The sequence below is a fragment of the Dipodomys merriami genome, unplaced genomic scaffold, assembly GCF_024711535.1.
Source record: "Dipodomys merriami isolate MVZ:Mamm:240054 unplaced genomic scaffold, mDipMer1.0.p SCAF_60, whole genome shotgun sequence".
In the NCBI taxonomy this organism is placed as follows: Eukaryota; Metazoa; Chordata; class Mammalia; order Rodentia; family Heteromyidae; genus Dipodomys; species Dipodomys merriami.
In genome coordinates, this window is record NW_027206180.1 from 2,601,223 (window position 1) to 2,621,693 (window position 20,471).

General features: G+C 46.8%; 1 protein-coding gene across 2 annotated transcripts in view; it reads right to left on the minus strand.

The window, feature by feature from the left end:
* The window catches only part of Snx29 (sorting nexin 29), a 222,980-nt gene that overhangs the window by 66,076 nt on the left and 136,433 nt on the right, over positions 1-20,471 (minus strand). For both annotated transcript variants that reach the window (XM_070003461.1, XM_070003463.1), the window contains one exon: positions 15,995-16,101. In XM_070003461.1, the coding sequence (XP_069859562.1) occupies positions 15,995-16,101 (107 nt within the window). The remainder of the gene's footprint in view (positions 1-15,994; positions 16,102-20,471) is intronic.

Genomic DNA, 20,471 nt, shown 5'->3' on the forward strand with positions numbered 1-20,471 from the left:
TGGAAGTGGCGCTGGGGCTCAAGCAGTAGAGCGCTTACCTTGAGCTGAAGAGCTCAGGGACAGCGCCCAGGCCCAGAGTTCAAGCCCTGTGACCAACCAAAAATAAATTTAAAAATTAAAAATAAAGAAAACCCACCACATTCCTAACAAAGAAGTGCTCCATAGTCAACTTTATTTCTGGCCACCATTGTCTCTGACTTCGCCCCTGCTTTAATGTTTCCCAAGCCAAAACTTTCTCCCTGAATGCTGGAAAACCCAAACTATGAGGCAACTTCAACCTTCGGATAATGACAACAGTGTCCACTGTCTTCCAGGGCATTCTCGAAGGTTTAATGACTCACGTGTGCACAACCCTGCTCACAGGTATGTAGCCTGCCTGGGAGCTATTCTTTTTTGTTGCTGTTGTTGTTGTTGGTCATGGGGCTTGAACTCTGGGCCTGGGCACTGTCCCTCAGCTCTTCAGTTCAAGGCTAGCGCTCCACCACTTGAGCCAAAGCACTACTTCCGGCTTCTTCTGCTTGAGGAACCGAACCCAGGGCCTCATGCATGCGAGGCAAGCACTCTACCACTGAGCCACCTTCCCAGCCCCCGGGAGCTACTTTTGTCTGCGAACATCAGCCCCTATCAAAGGTGAGGCAGTGAAAGCTCGGGAGGTCATTACTACTCTAGACCACCAGGGGGCCCCATGTGCCGAGCCACCTCTGTGCCAGGCAGCAGGTAGACTTCTTTCATGCCAACCTCCAAAGACCCCGGCAGTAACAAGAGTGACTGACAAGTAGGGGGCAAAATCATGAGTTCTTAAGACAACACCCTGCAACAGATTAGAGGGGCTTCCACCCTGCCCCAAAGGCTGAGCACCCCTCCAAAGCTGGGAAACTCCCAGTTGTCTTGTCAACTAAGGAAGCCTCATGGGGCTGTTAGTTCATCCAGGCTGAACAACAGATTGAGATCCCGAGCCAGAGGGGCTGTTTAGTGGCCTGTGGAGGAGGGAGAGCTTGACTTACAGGACATCAAGGGTCCCAGGATGGGGGACCTTTTTAGCTCCCATAGTCACCTGCCAGTTTTCCTCAAACTAGTCCAGAGTTCCATCAGACAAAATGTCCCCTCTCCATTAATGCAGTAACATGTCTTTGACCTTGGCCCACAGTTAACACACTCAGACACACACTCAGACACACACACACACACACACACACACACACAGTGCTCCAAACAAAGTTAGGTCGTCCATCCCCACACACCACACATACCACATCACCACCCTGCTATCACATGACCACAGGCTACCAGGAGACCATCCTATAGACAACCCTGGGAGGGACCTAAATTCAAACCCAGCCTCCCAAACGTACATCCCATACAGGGGATGGCAAATGACAGCTCGTGGACTAAATCAGTCCTGCCACCTGTTTTGTTGTTGTTGTTGTTGTATTTTTTTTTCCAGTCATGGGGCTTGAACTCTGGGCCTGGGCGCTGTCCCTCTCTCCTCAGCTCAAGATTAGCGCTCTACCACTTGAGCCACAGCACCACTTCTGGTTTTCTGGTGGTTAACTGGAGATGAGTCTCTCATGGACTTTCCTGTCCAGGCTGGCTTTAAACCACAATCCTCAGATCTCAGCTAGGATTACAGGTGTAAGCCACTGGCACCCAGCTTGCTGCCTGGTTTTATAAATAAAGTTTTATTAGAACACACTCATTCATTTAAGTATTGGTCTGTGACTGTGTCTGAACCACAACCACCAGCCAAGCAGTCACCATGGAGCCATGGGCCCATGAAATAAAATGAATTTGTTGTGTGGTCCTTAGGAGATTGTCAGTCTCACTCAACATCCTTGCCCCATACCAGAGTCATCTGGCCCAACCTTTCCAGGGCTCACGCTCACATACATACATACATACATATGTACACACACACACACACACACACACACACACACACACACACACACAAGGCTCATGCACTCATACGCATGCACACACACACCACACATCACCCAGACTGCCCTTCAGACCCAGACAGAAAAGTCATGAAAATTACATTTGGATATAATCCCAGTGATAAAATGAAGAGCAAATCTAATTCCCTGCATATTCTTTTGTTCTCTGAAATTGCCAAGATGTCAACTTCACACAAGATAATAAATAAGAAGAACTGGCAAAGTGCTTCCCAAATATTTAATTAATGTATTTTATCTGCTTCACCACCTGGGAACAATGGGCCACAGGTTGGAAGATCAAGTCTAAATGTTCACGTTGAATTCTTGGTTTTGTACAGTGCTTGTCACAATCTTAATATTACTTAAATGCAGGTTTTTCCTGTTATTATTAATTAGGTGTTCTCTAACAGTCAATATCAAACTTAACCTTCAAAGAAGAGCTGCCAGAATGCATTTAACTAATTTTTGCAAAGCAAACTTTGTCACATCATTTTGCATTGGCTTTCTAATCCTTCCTCTTAGGCAGTTTCCCTGTCAAATAAAAATCTCTTATAATTTCTTGCAAATACTCATTTTGTTTTTGCCAGTCCTGAGGCTTGAACTCAGGGCCTGGGCACTGTCCCTGAGCTTCTTTTGCTCAAGGCTAGTGTTCTACCACTTGAGCCACAGTGCCACTTCTGGCCTTTTTCTGTGATGTGGCTATGTGGTACTGAGGAATCGAACCCAGGGCTTTATGCATGCTAGCACTCTACCACTGAGCCACATTCCCAGCCCACAAATACATGCCTTTTGTCACTGCATCCTAACAATGCTGCTCATTTCTTGATGTGTGTGTTGGGGTTTTTTCCCCCTGACACAACCTGACTCCAAGGGACACTTCTTCCACATTTCCATTTACTCACACAGAAGTTCTTCTCACTCAAGTAAACAGAACCTGTCACAAACAGCCCTTACTCCCACCAGGGCCCAAACCCAAGGCCAAGCCTTGGCCATCTTGTTACTGTCATCGCAAGTCAACCTCCTCTGGGATCCACACTACATCAGCCCTGGCTCAGCAGAAGGAACCCAGTGACAAACAAGCCCTAAATAAATGTATTATGCCAGGAGCAAGATGGGGGCTGGGATGGGCTTTTGTTCACTTAGCTGAAGTATAAACGAATGGCTAGCAGGATCACTTTAAGCATGTAAGGCTTACTATGTGTCAGTTATACATTACTGAAGTTGTTTAGAGGAGGAAAGGAGCTGGGTGCCCAGGGGATCGAGGCATCTTAGCACCATCTTAGCACCGCACAGCAGAGGAGACATCTGAAATCATCTGTTCAAGGTAACTCACTGGGGGCTGGAGGAGGCCCGTGGCCTGTAGGGAAAGTTGGTTCTTTCAAAAAGACATGATAGGTAATGAGATGAGACTCCAGGGAGGCGATAACCTAGTTACAAGTCTGTAGTAAATGTAAGGAAGTAGGGCTTCCCTTGGAAAGAAAGTTCTAAGCCAGAGTGGTTGTTCAGAACCAGGACTGTGGATGCTCAGGGCAGGACCCTGTGCTTGTTTTATGGCTTGGTCATGTCTTTGGGTCTCGACATTCTCCCCCACTCATTCTCCTGGAGAGCAGGACACAGGACTCAGCTCGGGGACAACAGCACTAGAACCACACCCAAAGGAAACAGTCTCCTCCGATCTGTGTGTGCACAGCAATCACAGCAGGCCCTAGACACACACGCGCGCGATGGCACAACAAGCACACTACGCAGGTCACCCTATCCTAGCTCCTGTCCCAGCCAGTCGTGCAGAAAGAGATCTTCCTCCCACCCCTCTCTAGGGCAGGGCTCTGTTAACTGCCCCATTACCTCAGCCAGCCATGACCTGGCTTGCCCTCCTTTCTACCTGTCTTTAACTATTTTGACTTGACAGATGACTTAGTAACCTCACCTACTAGCACCACTCCTAACTGGCGTTCTGGCTGTTTTCACTTACTGGACAAGCAAAGCCTTACATGTTCAAGACTCCCCAGCTGAGAAACCAGGGCCTCACCTTGCATTTGCACCATCTAGAAGCTGTACCTGTGTGCAAGCAGCAGTGTGGCTATTCCACAGCGCTGAAGCAGTGGACACCGGCAGTGGACAGGCTACTTCCTGGCACAGGGACCACCTCTCAGCCCTCTTCAGGACCAGGACAAGAGCATTCTGTGCTACTAAAGCATTGCACACTCTTTAAAGATGTATTTATTTACCTTTTTAAAAAAATTATTTATTTATGTGGTACCGAGGAATCCAACCCAGCGCCTCATGCATGCTAGGAGAGCACTCTACTGTTACGCCACAATCCCATGCCACTGCATGTAACCTCTAAAACAATAATAAAGTAAATTAGAATATATATGTATTTACATTTCTGTTTCATATTCAACCAAAAGACCACACACACACACACACACACACACACACACACAGCCAGTACTCTGGGCATGGTAGTGTTTGGAGAACTGAATTATTTCTACTACAATCAATCTGCCTTTTTTTCTTTTTGTGGTCTGAGACTGGCACTCAAACTTGGTGCTTGAGGCTTTCACTCACTGGCTAGTATACTACCTGAGCCACAACTCCAGTCCCTGCCTCTCACTTTTAACACTCAGCAGCCATGAAGTCATATTTGAGCTATTTATGTGGGGCTCAAAAGACACACACACACACACACACACACACATACACACACACACACACTGCATACACATTGCACACACACATGCTCACACACACACCGAGGCTATACATTCCATTTCCCAAAGATTTCACATAATCAGAAAGCTGACGTAGCCAGACTTTTTATAGTGTCACACTAGATAACTGATGTTCATAATTACGGCCCTGAGGCACGGCAAGTGCCTTAACTGCCTTCTAAATTATCGAAGATCAAATTATGTTCACTTGCATTTTAGCATTAAGTGTATTTTAATTATATTCTCATTCGTGGAAAATTAGTAACTCATACGGCTGAAATAGATGATCTATACAGCTCTGGGAATAAAACATTCTGGATAAAGCTCAGATTTTCAGAATGTCTCACAGAACTATATTCTGATGTCATTCTAAGTAAATGAGAGTTTAAAACTTTATCTTTTTCCAAAAAGAATATGGCCATTTATATAAATAAGTGAATTATAGAGTAAACTTTTTTAGGTAAGAAGAGCTACATGGGGCAAGAACATAAATGAAACGAAAGGGTGGAACCAAAAACACATACTATAGGATTCCAAGAAGCCAAGCGCAGAAGAAAATGTGACTGCCCACAGCATCCCCAAATGCCCAGTTCTCCAGAATCCTTCCTCATACACATCAGCTACCACAGGAACAATTAGCCACAGCCCACAAACAGTCACCCAGAAAACAAAATAATCATTTAGGAGGTACAGGCAGAAGGATCAAAGTTCAGGTCGGCTCAGATTATATACTGAGATCCTATCTCAACACAACCAAGAGCTGGGGATATAGTTCAGTGGAACAGTGTTGCCCAGCATGTTCAACACTGGAGCTCCATTCTTAGCACTGCCAAGAAGAATGGGAATTGGGGAGGGGACAGAGAACAAGTAGTGGGGAGGGAAGGGGAGAGCAGGGAAAAAGGGGGAGAAAAAAGGAAGGGGGAAGAATAACTCCCTATTTGCCAGCAAAACCCACATGGCCTGGCTACCTTATTGCTGCCAGCCTACAGCCTATCAGAGTCTGGCAATGTCCTAGGGAAACATCAAAAAACAAACTTTACAACTTTGGTGGGGTGGGGGGATGAGGGGGTGGGGGAGTGGAGAGGGGAAGGGATGGGAAGGGGAAACAAAGGAGGAGGCAACAATGCTTGATAAGAAATGTACTCACTATCTAGCCCATGTAATTGTAACCCCTCTGTATGGTATTTTCACAATTAAAAAAAAAAAAAAGAATCATTCTACAGGCCACATTTGCTTCTGCCTGGTAGCTGCCCAATTGAAGAACAAGAGGTTCTCTGCCTGTCCTGGTCACCCCAGTCACCCCTGGGCACACTCCTGGACTGGCTACTACCAGGATGTACTGCAATTGCTCTTGCTTTCCAGAGATGTCAATGAGACCAGCGAACAGGAAGCTTGCCCACAGTGGATCACTCAGCAGGCATCATGGATCCAGGACTGGAAGTTGGGCAGACACATCCCAGGGCTCACACCTCCCCTCCAGCTCTACAGACACCCCATGACAAAATCTGTACAATCAGATGTGTGATGTGATGATATGGTGTATATAGGTGCCAAGCAACGATTACCACAATCAAGTTAATTAGCACATCCGTCAACCCCTAGTCACAGCTTTGCATGAGAAAGAGAAAGCCAAATTCACTTAGATCTACTCTCCTGGCATGCCCAGGCCAGCAATACAGTGGTGGTAACCACAGTCACCAAGTTAAGCTTCTTAGAACCAAACATCTCTACCCTTTGGCCAACATCTCCCCACCCACCCCACTCCCAGCCCCTGGCAGCTACCTTCTGCCTTCCTCTGCTCCCAGATATCAGCCCCATCTGAAGGGAGGCTGTTTGCAGGTGCAGATGTGGCTGAGGAGCAGAGGATGAGGAAGCCAGAGGATGAGGAGAGCAGAGAAAGAGCTTATGCTTGGGAGCGAGCCACTATTTCCCTCTGGGAAAGTGAAACAAACATATAAAATCAAATACAAAGACAAAGCACAAAGCCTCTTTCCAGTCTGGATTCTGACACTTAGAAGTGGCACATCCCCCCAAAGAGTGCTTCTCAATGGCTGCAGGGAGGAGAGGTGCAATCTGTCTCGCAGGGCACATTTGGCTATATTTACACTTTTGTTTGTCAGAGCTTGGGAGAAGGTATGACCTGCATCCAGTATGTGGATCCAGGCATGCCAGAAACACCCTACACTGCACAGTATGACCCCCACAACAAAGGACCCTGATATGCAGCAAGTCCCTAGACCAGGAGGGAAGGGGAGAGGAAGAGTGAGAAAAGGTCAGGGAGAAGAAAGGTGAGAAAAGAGGGAAAAAGGGAGTGAAAGAAGGGAAGGGGAAAAAGAGAAAATGAGAGGGAGGGAGGAAGAAGAGAACGACAAAGGGGAGAGAAAAGGGAAGAATATAAGAAGGAAAGGGGAAAAAGAGAACCCAAAAGTGTTCTCTGGCCTAGAAATTATCAAGAAACTGTAAAATGCTATTGAAATGAAAATGGTTATAATTCTGATGTGTCAGAAAAATTATAGGAAATTTACATTTCTTTCTCCCATAAATAAGCGTCTCTAGCACAAAGTTTCAGATGTAAAATGGTATTCTAACTGCTGAAAGCCAATTTTATACACTTGATTTTATCACTTTTCATGGAAATTGACCAGCACTTTGCTATAAATTCAGGCCATCTGAGCAGCTTCAGCCCAGAACACCAGGAGGGCTGATGTTTTTTTTCTTTTTTTTTTCTGGAGAAACAGATAGTCCCTCTCTCCCGCAGTGCCACAGCAGAGGGAAAACCTTCCTATTCCTTAAAACCAGGAACAACTGCCCAGAAGACAAAAAGGTAATATTTTTGCATTTAAATCCAGCTTTCTGTAGAAGGAGAGATTAATTCTGCATATTGCATAGTAGGAACGGGGCCATTTCAACCAAAAATGGACTACATTTAGGAGAGAACTGAGCTCAAAGGCTCATTTTTGAGCTCCTTCCGCTCACGCTCCTGGAGAGGAAAGGACAGGTACATGGAAGTTGATCTTTGTTAAAGTTTTGAAAGTTTTGTAAAGCTGGTCTCTCTCTCTCTTTTCCATCTCTAAAGTGGCTACTTTTTTTTTTTTAATCACCTGAGGGGTGTGGGAGAACCTCAATTCCAATCTGTGCTAAAGAAACAGCATTCTTTGCCCAAAGCTGGGCACAGAGCTGTCTGCATGAGCCACAGAAGCAGGTGGATGGGGCATTTTAATGGTTCCAAGGAAGGGAAAGAAACTTAACAAGCACGTGCCGTGGCAGAAGCACGGCTGACAGTTTGCCCTGGCAAGGCTGAGCTCTCAGTACTGAAAATGGAACCCGTGAGTCATGCCAAGGAGACAGGGTATATTCGGCGCCTGCCTTCACTGGTTCTGGAGGTAAAATTTACCTTTGTCAACGGAAACTGCAGCAAAAGCAGGATGCTGATGGAGAAAAAAAAATTAGCCATAAAGGAAGTTGTGAAAGAGTTGTTTTTTGAGAAACAAAGTTAAGAAAGCTGTGGGCAATTTGGCAAGCTGGAGTTCTTAGGCAGGTGGGAAGGAGAGGAATATTCAGGAACACTGGCGATCTACCTGAAAAATAGAGGCTCACCGAGGGTGCCAATAAAGCAGGAAGTGACCTCACAGTCACGGTCCCCTCTGGGGGCTGGGTCTCCCAAAAAGGAATCAGGAGTCATGATTATGGTGGGGAACCAAGGATTCGGGAGGGAGCACACTCTCTCCCTGGGACTCAGCCGTGGGAGGCCTGGCTCCCAAAGAAGTCCTGAGCAGGGTGATGGAGAGGAGGGCTGTCAGCCAGGCTGGAGACACAGGCAGGCCTAGAAGGGCCCAACTCTATCCTAAGAGGAAACATGCCACAGGACTGTGCCCCGGGTAAGGGCAGGTCTGCAGGAGGACAGACTGGGGAGTTGTTCCTGGCCTTGGGGGAGAAGCAGTGAGTCCTCAGAAAATAGAGAGCTCGCTATCCAGGAAAGCCAATCAGAGACAAGAAGACAAGTCCACGAGAAGAGGAGATAGGGGGCTGTTCTGTGCCTGACAAGGCTCAGGGCTCAAGGTGACCTTGTGTCCCCCAGAAGGTCACAAGAGGGGTCCCCACAGCAGCACATGCCCACCCCAGGAGAAAAAGCAGCAGATGTGGCAGCCATTTTTCATTGGCGCCACATCTAAGTGCTGCATTGCAACGACTGTCCCCAGGCTGAGGACAGCTGAGGCTCTTGGGCCGAGGTGACAGCACTCTGGTGCCCATCCTCACTTTCTGAATAATACGGGGATCGCCCACCTCTCACAATTTGGATTTACAGGTGTTTTTCAGCCGAGTTTCAAGTCTGGAATTTGATCGGCAGTTCTCCCATCAATCCCCATGTAAGGTGAAACACTGGTGAGCTCACCAGGCCTCAGTTTCCCTCCCTGTGAGGGTAGGTGTTAAGACCCCCACAGCAACTGAGGAAGGATGAGATAAACAAGGGTTTAGAAATGAGCCCACACAGTGGATACTGAGATACACATCAGGTGGCTAGCCTGGCAAAGATCTCTGCAGTCTCTCAAGATACTTGCAGCTCCCCAGAACAACACATCAGCTCAGGATTAATAGACAAAAAGGATTTTTGTTTTTATTTTTAATCTCTTCAAACATGCCCCCAAAGTGAATTAAGAAAAAAAAGTTCAATTTGTTCGTTCTACAGAGCTGTTGGATCAAAGCAAGTTATTAGCTGAGCTACATAATTCATTTGATTAATTTGTCCTGTAATGAACTGAGAGATGCTATATTTTTTTAAAAATCCTCAAAGTCACTCCCAGTTCAATTTTGAATCTCTGTTAAGGTTTAAGAAAGCCTTCAGCTGTAATATAGCCACGAAATAACTCAGGAAATGTGTGGCAAGCCTCACCCCTCCCAGTGAACCTCGGTGAACAATGAGGTAACAGAATCAGGGCCACTGGTCAGTGAAACTGGGTCAAAACATTGGCTGGGTGGCCTGAGGTATTCTACTCAACCATCCTGAGCCACAGTGTAGTCAGCCTAAGGCTATTTAAATAGCAGGACAGATGTGACACACCCAGCTTAGTCCCTTACCTGTGGCAACAGTGTGTTAGTGTTGATTATATTTCTTCGTATTAGGTTACAGTTACATGAGTATGGTAATGAGTACATTTCTTGTCGAGCATTGTTACCCTCTCCTTTGAAGTTCCTTCCAGCAGGCCCGGGTGGCTCATGCCCACCTGTAAACCCTAGGAGGCTGAGACTAAGAATCGAGGTTCAAAGTTCAAAGGCAGCCTAGGCAAACAAGTCTCAAGAATCTTATCGCCAATTAACCACAGAAAAGCTGAAAGTGGAGAGGTGGCTCGAGTGGTAGAGCATTAGCTTTGAGCAAAAAAAAGTGAGAGTGCAAGGCTCTGAGTTCAAGTCTCAGACTGGCACATGTACACACGTACACACGCACGTACACACACACGTACACACACACACACACGTACACACACACGTACACACACACACGTACACACACACACACACACGTACACACACACACGTACACACACACACACACACACACACACACACACACACACACACACACACACACACACACACACACACACACACACACACACACACACACACACACACACACACACACACACACACACACACACACACACACACACACACACACACACACCCTTCCATTGTAGGTGAGTGAACACCTGGTAAAAATTCCCAAGTATCCCAGGTTAACATTCCCTGGGTGTGGCTGTGAGCAGCAGCCACATGCAACACGGACAGGTTAGCCCACCCCTGGTCTTTGTGCACCTAACACCAGTGGGCCACTGGGCCTTCCTCGGGCTTGCCTCGTGGCAGAAGAGAACAGAACAGAAGGCTTCAGGCCCTTCCAGTGAAACAAACAAGAGCATGGTGCTATCCAGCCAGATCTAGCATCCCACCACACATCAAGGGCCATTTCCAACGTGACAGGGAACCCTCAGGCAACACATTTTATCAGGCATTTCCCCAGCCAAACAGCCACACACTGTGCAAGCTCCAGCCCTCCAGCCCGGACCCTCAGGATCAAAACAAGATGAACATCTTTAAGAAACATGTCTCAGCACCGCTAGTGTGCCTGACAAAACTCACTCTTCCAAAATGGGTCAGAAACAGCTGGCTGGATTAGGAAGGGGATTTCTATCGAAGGGTGGAGGTGCAGTCCATGCGTGCCTCTGTCAGAGAGCAGCAGGCCCAGAGAAAAGCAAAGCAAAGGGCGAGCTTCCCTACTGTACTACCTGAAGACTTGCTAGCTGAAAGACTAACAGTGCTGGTGATGAGAAACCGAGGGTGCTGGGTGTCTTTGGGCTGTCTACCCATCAGCTGCCTAGAGATACTGCTGACCTTGGCAACTGCTGCTCCTGCAGCCTGGCCTGCCCTTCCCACCTTCCCTTGCTGGCAAAGTCCCTTCTGCAGTCAACACCAAGCTCAGCTCGGTGCTGAGTTCACTAGACATTTCAGGATGTCTCTTCTGCTTCTGGCTCTCAGGCTCTGTCTACAGCTTCTTTCCGTGGCTCAACAGATCACTAGCTGCCACAAATCACTTGCTGATGATGCTCACTCCCCTCACGGGAAGGAGGCCACCAAAGGAGGGACCCCGTGGGAGTGTGTTGCTGTAGCTCCACACCACGAGGGACGGGGCTTCACAGCCTTGGCGCTGCCAGCAGGCTCGGCTCATCCAGTAGGCACACCTGCCTCCACCAGGCACACCCAGCACTACCAGGCCATCTTGTGAGCCCTCCCAGCAAGACCAGAGACTCCTGTTGGGGTGGAGGGGCCAGAAGTACCTTCCAGAAGCCACTTCCCGCCTGAACGAGGAAAGCTAATATAAAATGGGCCCAAAATAGTGTGGGGCTGAAAAGCTGAAAAACAGCCACTATAATTACAAGTATTTTTATCTGTTGCCCAAAAAAGGAGCATTGGATCATTTTCTGAGTGTTTCTGTAGGGGAGTTCGTGTGTTAGTTCTCAAACACTTCATGCTCCCAGATCAGAGGACGGTGCCAGAAACCAGGCTTCAGCAGAAGTGAGAGCACACAAATAAACAGCAGAGCTTTGGCCCTAGCGTCCACTGAGGGCCGCGGTGTCCACTGTGTGCTCCAGCATCTTCTGAGGGCCTCGTAGGAAGCAGGAAATCAAATGCCTGAAGTTCTATCAGAAAAATGGGGTGGGAAGATGACAGTGGCCAGCACTGGGAGCAGGAGCACCACTGGTGATATTCTGGAGATATTGCTAGCTTTCAGGTGGGACAATAATGCCATAGGAACTTTTTTTTCTTGCACTATTAAGTGTGAACCCTGATATTTTATCAGCAGTATAGTGCTAGGGGTGGAACTGATGTGCTTTGGATGAGCAGCTGGGGCCCCAGGCGAGTGGGGTGAAGAGGGACTGGCCCTGAACTGATATCTAGAAGTCAGTGGTGGGGACACAGCCGTCCTGAAGACTCTTCTGGAGACTCTTCCCTATATCCCAGGCATTCACAATAAAAAAAAAATTAAACAAATTACTGGTGGAGTGTTGTGTGTGCAACACACCTGCCTCCTCCACTGCCAGAGACCTGGACACCTAAACGCTGGGGAAAAGCTGTCTACTGTGTGGTCATACCTCCACCTCTCCCAGTCACTCCATTCCCAGGGATCAGCATAGCTGCCTACTGCTATGACTCTGCGAGATGTTAGCTAGATGGATGTGAGAGGCAGGGCCAGCAGAACTGCAGAAATGGCCATCTCACATGCATGACAGGAAGCTGGGGAGGGAACAGTGAGTAAGGGCTCCCTGAACAGGCCCAAAGTTCTCCCTGATATCCAATCTGAGTCACTAGGACCAGCACAGGCCTCTGTGGTGAGACTTTTAGGTATGATAAAGTACTTCAGTTGTTGTGGGACTTTTTGTTTTTATAACTCTCATGTTTCAAACATACATCGCTGTAATACTTAGGAATATATCCATGTGGAATCTAGGTTTACCTTCAGAGTGCTGAGAGAGACTGGGGTGAGACAGGCTAAAGATGAGGAGTGGCCAAGACTTATGAGTAGCTGAAGCCAGCTGATGGGTACAGAGAGGCGCATCTGAAGAGTTCCTCAGAGGTTTGGCTGTGGTAGTCAGTCATTCATACTTTAGAGAAAAACATGACCACCCCAATGGAAAGGAGACCCCCTCACATAGAAGAAGCCGTTCAACACTCAGCTTTGCCCGTGAGCCACCCTTTCCTGCTCGCACAGGGTGAGAAGCTGGTCTCAATCTACTCTGCAACTTATTAAAACAAAAACAAAACAACCTCTCAACACTATGCTTTTCATCTTGAACATCAACTTAATGTGGAGCTCAGCTCTGAGTCTTTCTACAGAGTCCCATATTTTATTTAAAAGCCCACTTCTCTTGTTCGAGAATGACTCCTGGATACATCAAAAGTGTCAGGATGCGTCGATGCCAATTTGTGGAACAAGCACCCAAGGTCCAGCTGCCTTGGGAACTTGTGCGTTTTATCAGAATGATGATCACATCCACAGTTATCTCCAGCATGTGATGATGGATGTGTTTCTTTTTTACCAGCTTGATGCTTAAGCTTACTTTTCCATTAATAGTAACTCTGCCATTATAATGAGAATAAACGTCGCTAATACACCATTTATTTCACCCATGAGCCAAAATTCAGGGACTAACGACACTCATACAGTAAATGATAAGTACCCTGTAATTTGACAAATCAGTCACCAGCTAGCTGAGCCTCGCTGCGGGGAAGGGAGTGGAGTTCTGCTGGCAGCGGGTGGACCGAGGCATACACACAGGGAGCAGGCAGCCAGGTGCCGGCTGCACAGCAGGCTGGGCAGGCAGAGGCAGTGTAACGGAGCTGGGCTCTTGTGGGCAGAGAGCAGAAGTGGAAATGAAAGGAAATAGCAACTACCAATCTTAAATGTACAGACATTTCCTACAAGTCAGGGTATTCAAGCAAGAAAAACAGACTTCTGTGTTAATTTAGGGGTTTATAGGGGGAGCATGGTCTTTGAATCTTTGAGATAGGGTCTCCCTGTGTAACACAGGCAGGCCTCGAACATGAGATTCCCCTGCTTAAACCTTCTGAGTGCTGGGATTACAAGCATTCACCACTACACTCAGCTGAGAAACAGATTCTAACCTCACCTGAAAGAACATTTACTATTAAGAGTTAATGACGTGGAGAAGCTGGCTCAGAAAAGATACTAGAAACAGCACAGCTCTGGCAAGTTCGCCTAGGAGGTAATGGCAGAGTCTCGCAGAGACTCCCAGAGCAATGTTACCAAAGCTCACTGTTGAACTAGTGGGCTCCCACGCATGACACATTCCTGAGTGACTGGGAAATTAAAGCCCAGCCCTTGTGGTGGGTCAAATGCCCAGCCAGGAGTCCACTCTGTCCAAAGGAGACCAAGTGCTTGGGATTATTCCCACCAAAATGGCAGGCAACAGTACAGAAGCACATCCTCCAAAGGAAATCAGACAAGAGGAGAAACAGAGACACAGTGACATTCCATGGGCTCCAGGCTCTGGCCTCTGCTCTCCTGCTTAGTTCCCACAGCAACCCAGTAGTAGATTTTATCAGCTGTATTCCACTGACAGAGACAATGCGGATGAGAGAGGCTATGTGGCCTGCCCGGGGCAACACAGCAGAAACATGGCAAACCTGAAATAAGTTGAAGTGGATCCTACGTACCCTTCCAAGCCATCAGTGGCAGCGAAGAGATACAGGATCAAAGTCCAAATACTGTGGTTATTTTACACTTTTCTTGAAGCCAACTACTAGAATAGAATGGGAAAATCTCTCGAGATGAGGCTAAACCAAAGAAATTATACTTAAAAGAGGCAAAAAAGCAAGTCTTAGATGTATCTTGGATGTGTCCAATATCTTTGATCTTCCAAACCCTTGGAGAGACAAATCCATCTCTTCTGATGTCTCAGATCTTCACGAGGGGTGAAAAGTTTACAGAAGAAATCTGAGCATCATCACTACCACCTTAGTGAAGGAGAAAGAAGCAATCTAAGGAAGCTGTGTTTAGGGGCTGCCCCTAGAAGAACCGCCTTGGAGGCTGCAGCTGCAGGCCTCTGGGCACAGCCTCAGCCCTCTTTCCTGGTTGAGGCCTGCCTCACCCAAGTGGAAGCCAGCTCCTTACAGGCACTCCCTTATTGCTCTGTAACCCAGGCTCAGGCCCAAGGTAGTAGAGGCCTGGCACTGTCCTCGAACAAATCATCAATGAAAGAAAGGAAACTCAAATTAGGGACATCTCCACCTCAGCCTTACATCTTCTTGGCTCATCTCCAAGAACTGACAATGCCATTGCTTTCAGGGCAGGGAAAGCCACAAGACATGGAGAGGCAATCAGAGGACATTGCACATGCTCAGTGAATATCCATCTGCTTGCTGTCCAGTGTCCTCTCCAGATTGTCTAAGCTCTGTTCCCCCTCAAACTGAGCCATAGGAGAAGGCATGCCTCCACAGAGAACCCGAGTCTCCTCCTACTAGATCCCTAATTCATTCTGTAACACTGAGCCGTTTGGGACTGGGGTAGGGGCTAGCCTTCTAACTCACTCCAAACCCAGGGTGGGCTTAGGAGCTGTCCCCCCAGGCAGGCAGGGAAAGGCACTGTCCACATTCCCCTGGCAGCTCTGCCTGCTCCACTCCACAACCCCTCAGAAGCAGGTAACACCAGGTGCAGGCTGGGAATTCCTGTTCCTTCTCTTGGAGGAGGGGTAAGCAAGGCCTTCCTCCTAGCACTGCCTCAAGGCTGACATTGCCATGGGCTCTTTCTTCCTCAGCTGTGCGATTTCCCTTGTCCCTCCATTCATTTTCTCCAACATTATAATGGCTGCTCTCTAGCTTCTGTAACACTAAACTGTTTTATCCTTCCATGAGCTCAGCCTTCTCACCACAAAGGCTTGAGATCTGTGCTCAACTGCTGGGGTGATTTGAACGGAGCTATTCCCCACTGGGCAATTTCCCAAATTTTTCCCAGCAGCATCTGGGAGCTGCAAGAGCAACAGTGTCTTCTTCCTTAAGCAGCTCATCAACTACAGCTCACACATGACCTGCCCACCTGCTGCTAAGACTGCAGATCTTACAGGGCCGCCAAGACACTCATGTTCACCTGCCCACCCACCACAGTTCTCCGTTCCTTCTTGTTTTCCAAAGTTCAAGTTTGTTTGTGGATTGATGGAGTAGAATTCAGGACCTTGCACATGCTGGACAAGCACTCTGCCGCTGGGCCTCATTCCCACCTGGGGACGCAGGCACATGAGCAGAATCCAGCCTAAGGAAGGTGGCAAGGCTTACCTCAATGAGCTTTCTTTCATAGGAGCTCGCCAGCTCTTCGGCCACTTCTCCGGGCTTCTGTTCTGGGACAGGAACTTCTCCATCCACATTCCAAAGATTTGGCACAACTTTAAGAAAAGAGACATTCTATCAGTATTTTAACACTCATCAGAAATTACCCTTTCAAAATTCTTCTGGCTTCTCCAGAAAGAAGATTTTCTTTTTTTTAAATCGCCATAAGGCCTGAACTCTGGGCCTGGGCACTGTTCCTCAGCTCTTCAACTCAAGGCGAGCACTCAACCACTTGCGCCACAGCGCCACTTCCAGCTTTTTCTGCTTATGTGGTGCTGAGGAATCAAACCCAGGGCCTCATGCATACAAGGCAAGCGCTCTACCACTGAGCCACCTTCCCAGCCCAAAGAAGACTCTTTATAAGGTAGCAACTACTTAGTGCAAAGAAAAAAAGACATTAATCATTTAGTGCAACTTCCCCACACTAGTATAATAAGGTGCTGGCGAGCTGTTTTAGATCCAAAAGAGCCACCAGGATATCTACCAGACAATCTATAGGGAATGGGCTGGGGCTCAACTTCTAGATACACACATACACACATACATACACAAAGGTTTACTTCCAATTAAAAACGATAATAAAATATGCATTCTAAGTTACAGAGACTCTAACACAAACACGAGTCAGAGAATTATTCAAAACAGTAGAAACAACCCAAATGACCATTATCTGTGTGGTCTAATCACACAGCTGAAGTATTAGTCATCCACAAAAAGCAATGGAGGTTTTATACAGCCATTAGAGAATCATATTACATCACTGAAGGGAAATGGATGGACCTAGAACAAATCACATTAAGTGAGGTAAGCCAAGCTCAGATAAATAAATGGCACGTTTTCACTCATATGCAAAAGCTACATCTAAAATACATGATAAATTATACAGGATGCTAGGCATTCACACACAGTGAGACCAAAGGAGGATACTCTTAAGAACACAAAGGGGCAATGCGTATATGCATCTGATCATATAAAATAATATTTATCAGAATGGACTCCAAGAAATAGAAACAAGAGGTATTTTCTTTGTTGCTGTTTTTGTTTTCTTTTCTTTTCTTGTATGCTCATTTATATGTCTTTGGGAGTGTAAGGGAAGGCACAGAAATGGAGGGACAAAGGGTGAACAAAGTGAAAACTCACTAGACACTATGTTAAAAATGAACTATACAACTTGTGGGTGGGATTGGGAGGAAAAAACTGGGAAAGAGCAAGGGAAACGATGACATTGTCCAAAAAGAAATGTACTCTTTACCTGAATATGTGTGTGTGTATACACATATGTATATAAAACTGCATATAACTATTACTGTAACTCCTCTGTATAAAACCTTTATAATAACAATTTAAAAAAGGAATGGAGGCTGGTTCATGCTACAACACAGACAAATCTTGAAAGCATGTGGTAGGTAGAAGAGGTTACAGGGGCTGGGAAGGTGGCTCAGTGGTAGAGCGCTTGCCTTGCATGCCTGAGGCCCTGGGTTTGATTCCTCAGCACCACATAAGCAAAAAGAAAAAAGCCGGAAGTGGTGCTATGGCTCAAGTGGTAGAGCGCTAGCCTTGAGCTGAAAAGCTGAGGGACAGTGCCCAGGCCCAGAGTTCAGGCCCCACAACCAGACCCCCCCCCCCAAAAAAAGAGGTTACATACACAAGGACACATGTTGTATGAAATATCTACATACAATGTCCAGTACATTGGGAAAGGAGAGATGAAGAGTGACTTCTAGTGGATATACAGTTTCATCTGGAAGGGTAGTAAGAATGTTCTGGACTTATTGGTGTTATACAGTCTGGTAAGTATATTAAAAGTATATGAAAGGTTAATTGTATAGCATATGAACTGCATCCCAAAACTGAGAACTGGGAAAAGGGGGGCAGGCCTGTAATTCTAGCACTTGAGAGGCTACCAGATAGGAGGATTGTGACTCTAATGCCAGTTTTGGCTATCTAGCTGCTGTTTTGTGAGCTGTCTTATGGCATGAACAGAGGTATCCAGCTCACAGCCTGGAACCTCACCAGCCATGAGCAGCCAGTGGGTCCTTCCCCATGAGCTGAGGATGAGCCCTGAGAGACCTGGATCAAGCCCTGCTGTCAAACCACAGAAACTGAGGTAGTAAATGTTCCTTGGTCTAAGCTACTAAATTCTGGTATGCTTCATTACAAAGCAGTAGACAACTAATACAGCATCTTACACCATCTTACCAGGTGCTTCTGGACAAACTACTTCAAAGCACAGACTTTCAGAGATGGCAGAGGGCTCTGTCCACAAAATAGAGATCACTAAACAGCTGACTTGCCCAGTGTGTCCCTGTGGTACAAGGATTCCTATCCATAGTGGGGAACCAATTTATTAAGTTAGATGCCTCTCTCCTCTCTGCTGCCAATGCCAAGTATGTGGCCAGGCAAGGCTAAGCGTATATAGGTACACTATCGGATCTGTTTATTTTCAAGTCAAGATGACTTTATTGGCTTTGTGAGTACATGAACGTTTTAGTATTCGAAGAAGCTCAAAGCCTGGTGGTGGTGGCTCACACCTATAATCCTAGCTACTCAGGAGGCTGAGATCTGAAGATCGTGGTTCAAAGCCAGCCCAGACAGGAAAGTCCATGAGACTCTTACTTCCAATTAACCACCAGAAAATCAGAAGTGGTGCTGTGGCTCAAGTGGCAGAGCGCTCTCCTTGGGCTGAAGAGCTGAGGGACAGGGCCCAGGTCCAGAGTTCAAGCCCCACAAACAACCAAAGACAAAAAAAAGAAAAAGCTCAAGTCATGGCAAGACATGAGAGGAGCCAAAAAGAACTGCACGTGACACCAATCTGTTCTCCACACATCACCACTAACCGGTCAGCAGGGAGGATCAACTGAACACCAAATCTCAATAGTCAACATGTGTGGCTGATCAAACAAAGCCTTTTTCAGTTGCATCTTTCCTGAAGATGAGAGGCTAGTTTGGAAATAGAGAGAATAGTCATTTTATATCCCAGGAGAAGACCATGCTTCTCTATTTATGTTAATAATAGCTCGAGCTGCACTCAAGAACACGGGCTTTCCAACACTGCATTTCAGAGCCAGGCAACCTGAAACCTAAAATTTACTCATTAACAACTCCATTGCATAATTGGAATGACTTCACCAGTTTCCACAAGTTGCCATTTGGCCCTGGTGAAGGACTGAAAAACAAAGGGAGAGCTGTTAGGATCCAACAGGACAAACAAGACAATCGGCATCTCTGTGACTGCTATCTCCACTTTTCAAAAGAAACTTTCATGGTATTATACAAAGATAAGTCAAGTGCAAAGGTAAATATGGGCTGTATTTAATGTACTTCCTGGAATTAGGAATCTATCTTCATATCCAATGGGTTCTCAGAAAAATAAAAAATACTACTTGTGGGTGGAGATGGGAGGGAATAACTGGGAGAAAATGAGGGGAGGGGTGACATGGTTAAAAAAAGAAATGTACTATCTGACTTATGTAACCGTAACCCCTCTGTATATCACCTTTACAATAACAATTTAAACAAAAGGACAATATTGCTGCATTTCAAAGAATCTGGCACCTCTACAGGACCTGGTGGCCATCTTAATCTTACAATAAATATGCGTACATGATCTGTGTGGCACAGTATGACCCAACCTACCTAGTTAGCGTCCACATTATTCACTAGCCTATCCTCTCATTAGTCAGAAATTTTCTCCTGTATTTCCATGATGGCGTAATTATAAAGTCAGATTACAAATGAAGGGGAGAAAAGTGATGTGGCGAAAGCAGGAAGCCTCCTCTTTTTAAATTCAAATAGTCAGACGCGAACACTGCTGGTAGAAGCACAAAGAGATAGATTTTGGATGAGAAAAGCTGTAGGTTACCTCGCACCATTAGCAGGTCATTCAAACTTGGAGAACATTACAGTTTGCACCCCGCTGCAGCCTGCCGAATCTGTTTGGGGGCATCTGTGATAAGTCATCTGAATTAAATAGACCCTATGCTGGTCTCACTCACAGGCACAGAGAACACATGGGGTTTGTGCCTAAAGTATTTTAAGCAAAACTTGGAATGCCATAGAGAGCAGCCTAGAAGCACTGCACCGAGGTTAGCTTTGCTTTCCTTCTGTCTGAACACACTGATGTGACCCCTGACTCAGCGTGAGAGCTGGTGGTGAGTGGATTAGGAATCATTTTACACAGAGAAGATTTTCAGAACGCACTACCACAGAGGAGGTGCTGGAAGGCCCTCTGTGCTGGGGACACAAAGGAGCCCAGAGGAGAAAGTAGGGCTCTCTTGCGGGAGGGGAATGAGCCGAGGGTATAGGTCCTGTAGTTGATCCAGCCAGGTCAGCAGGGAAGTGACCCTGTGACATCCACGCCATGCCACATGAGATCCACACTCTCCCCTCACACCTCAGTCCACTGAGCGCCCGAAGAGCCCAAAGC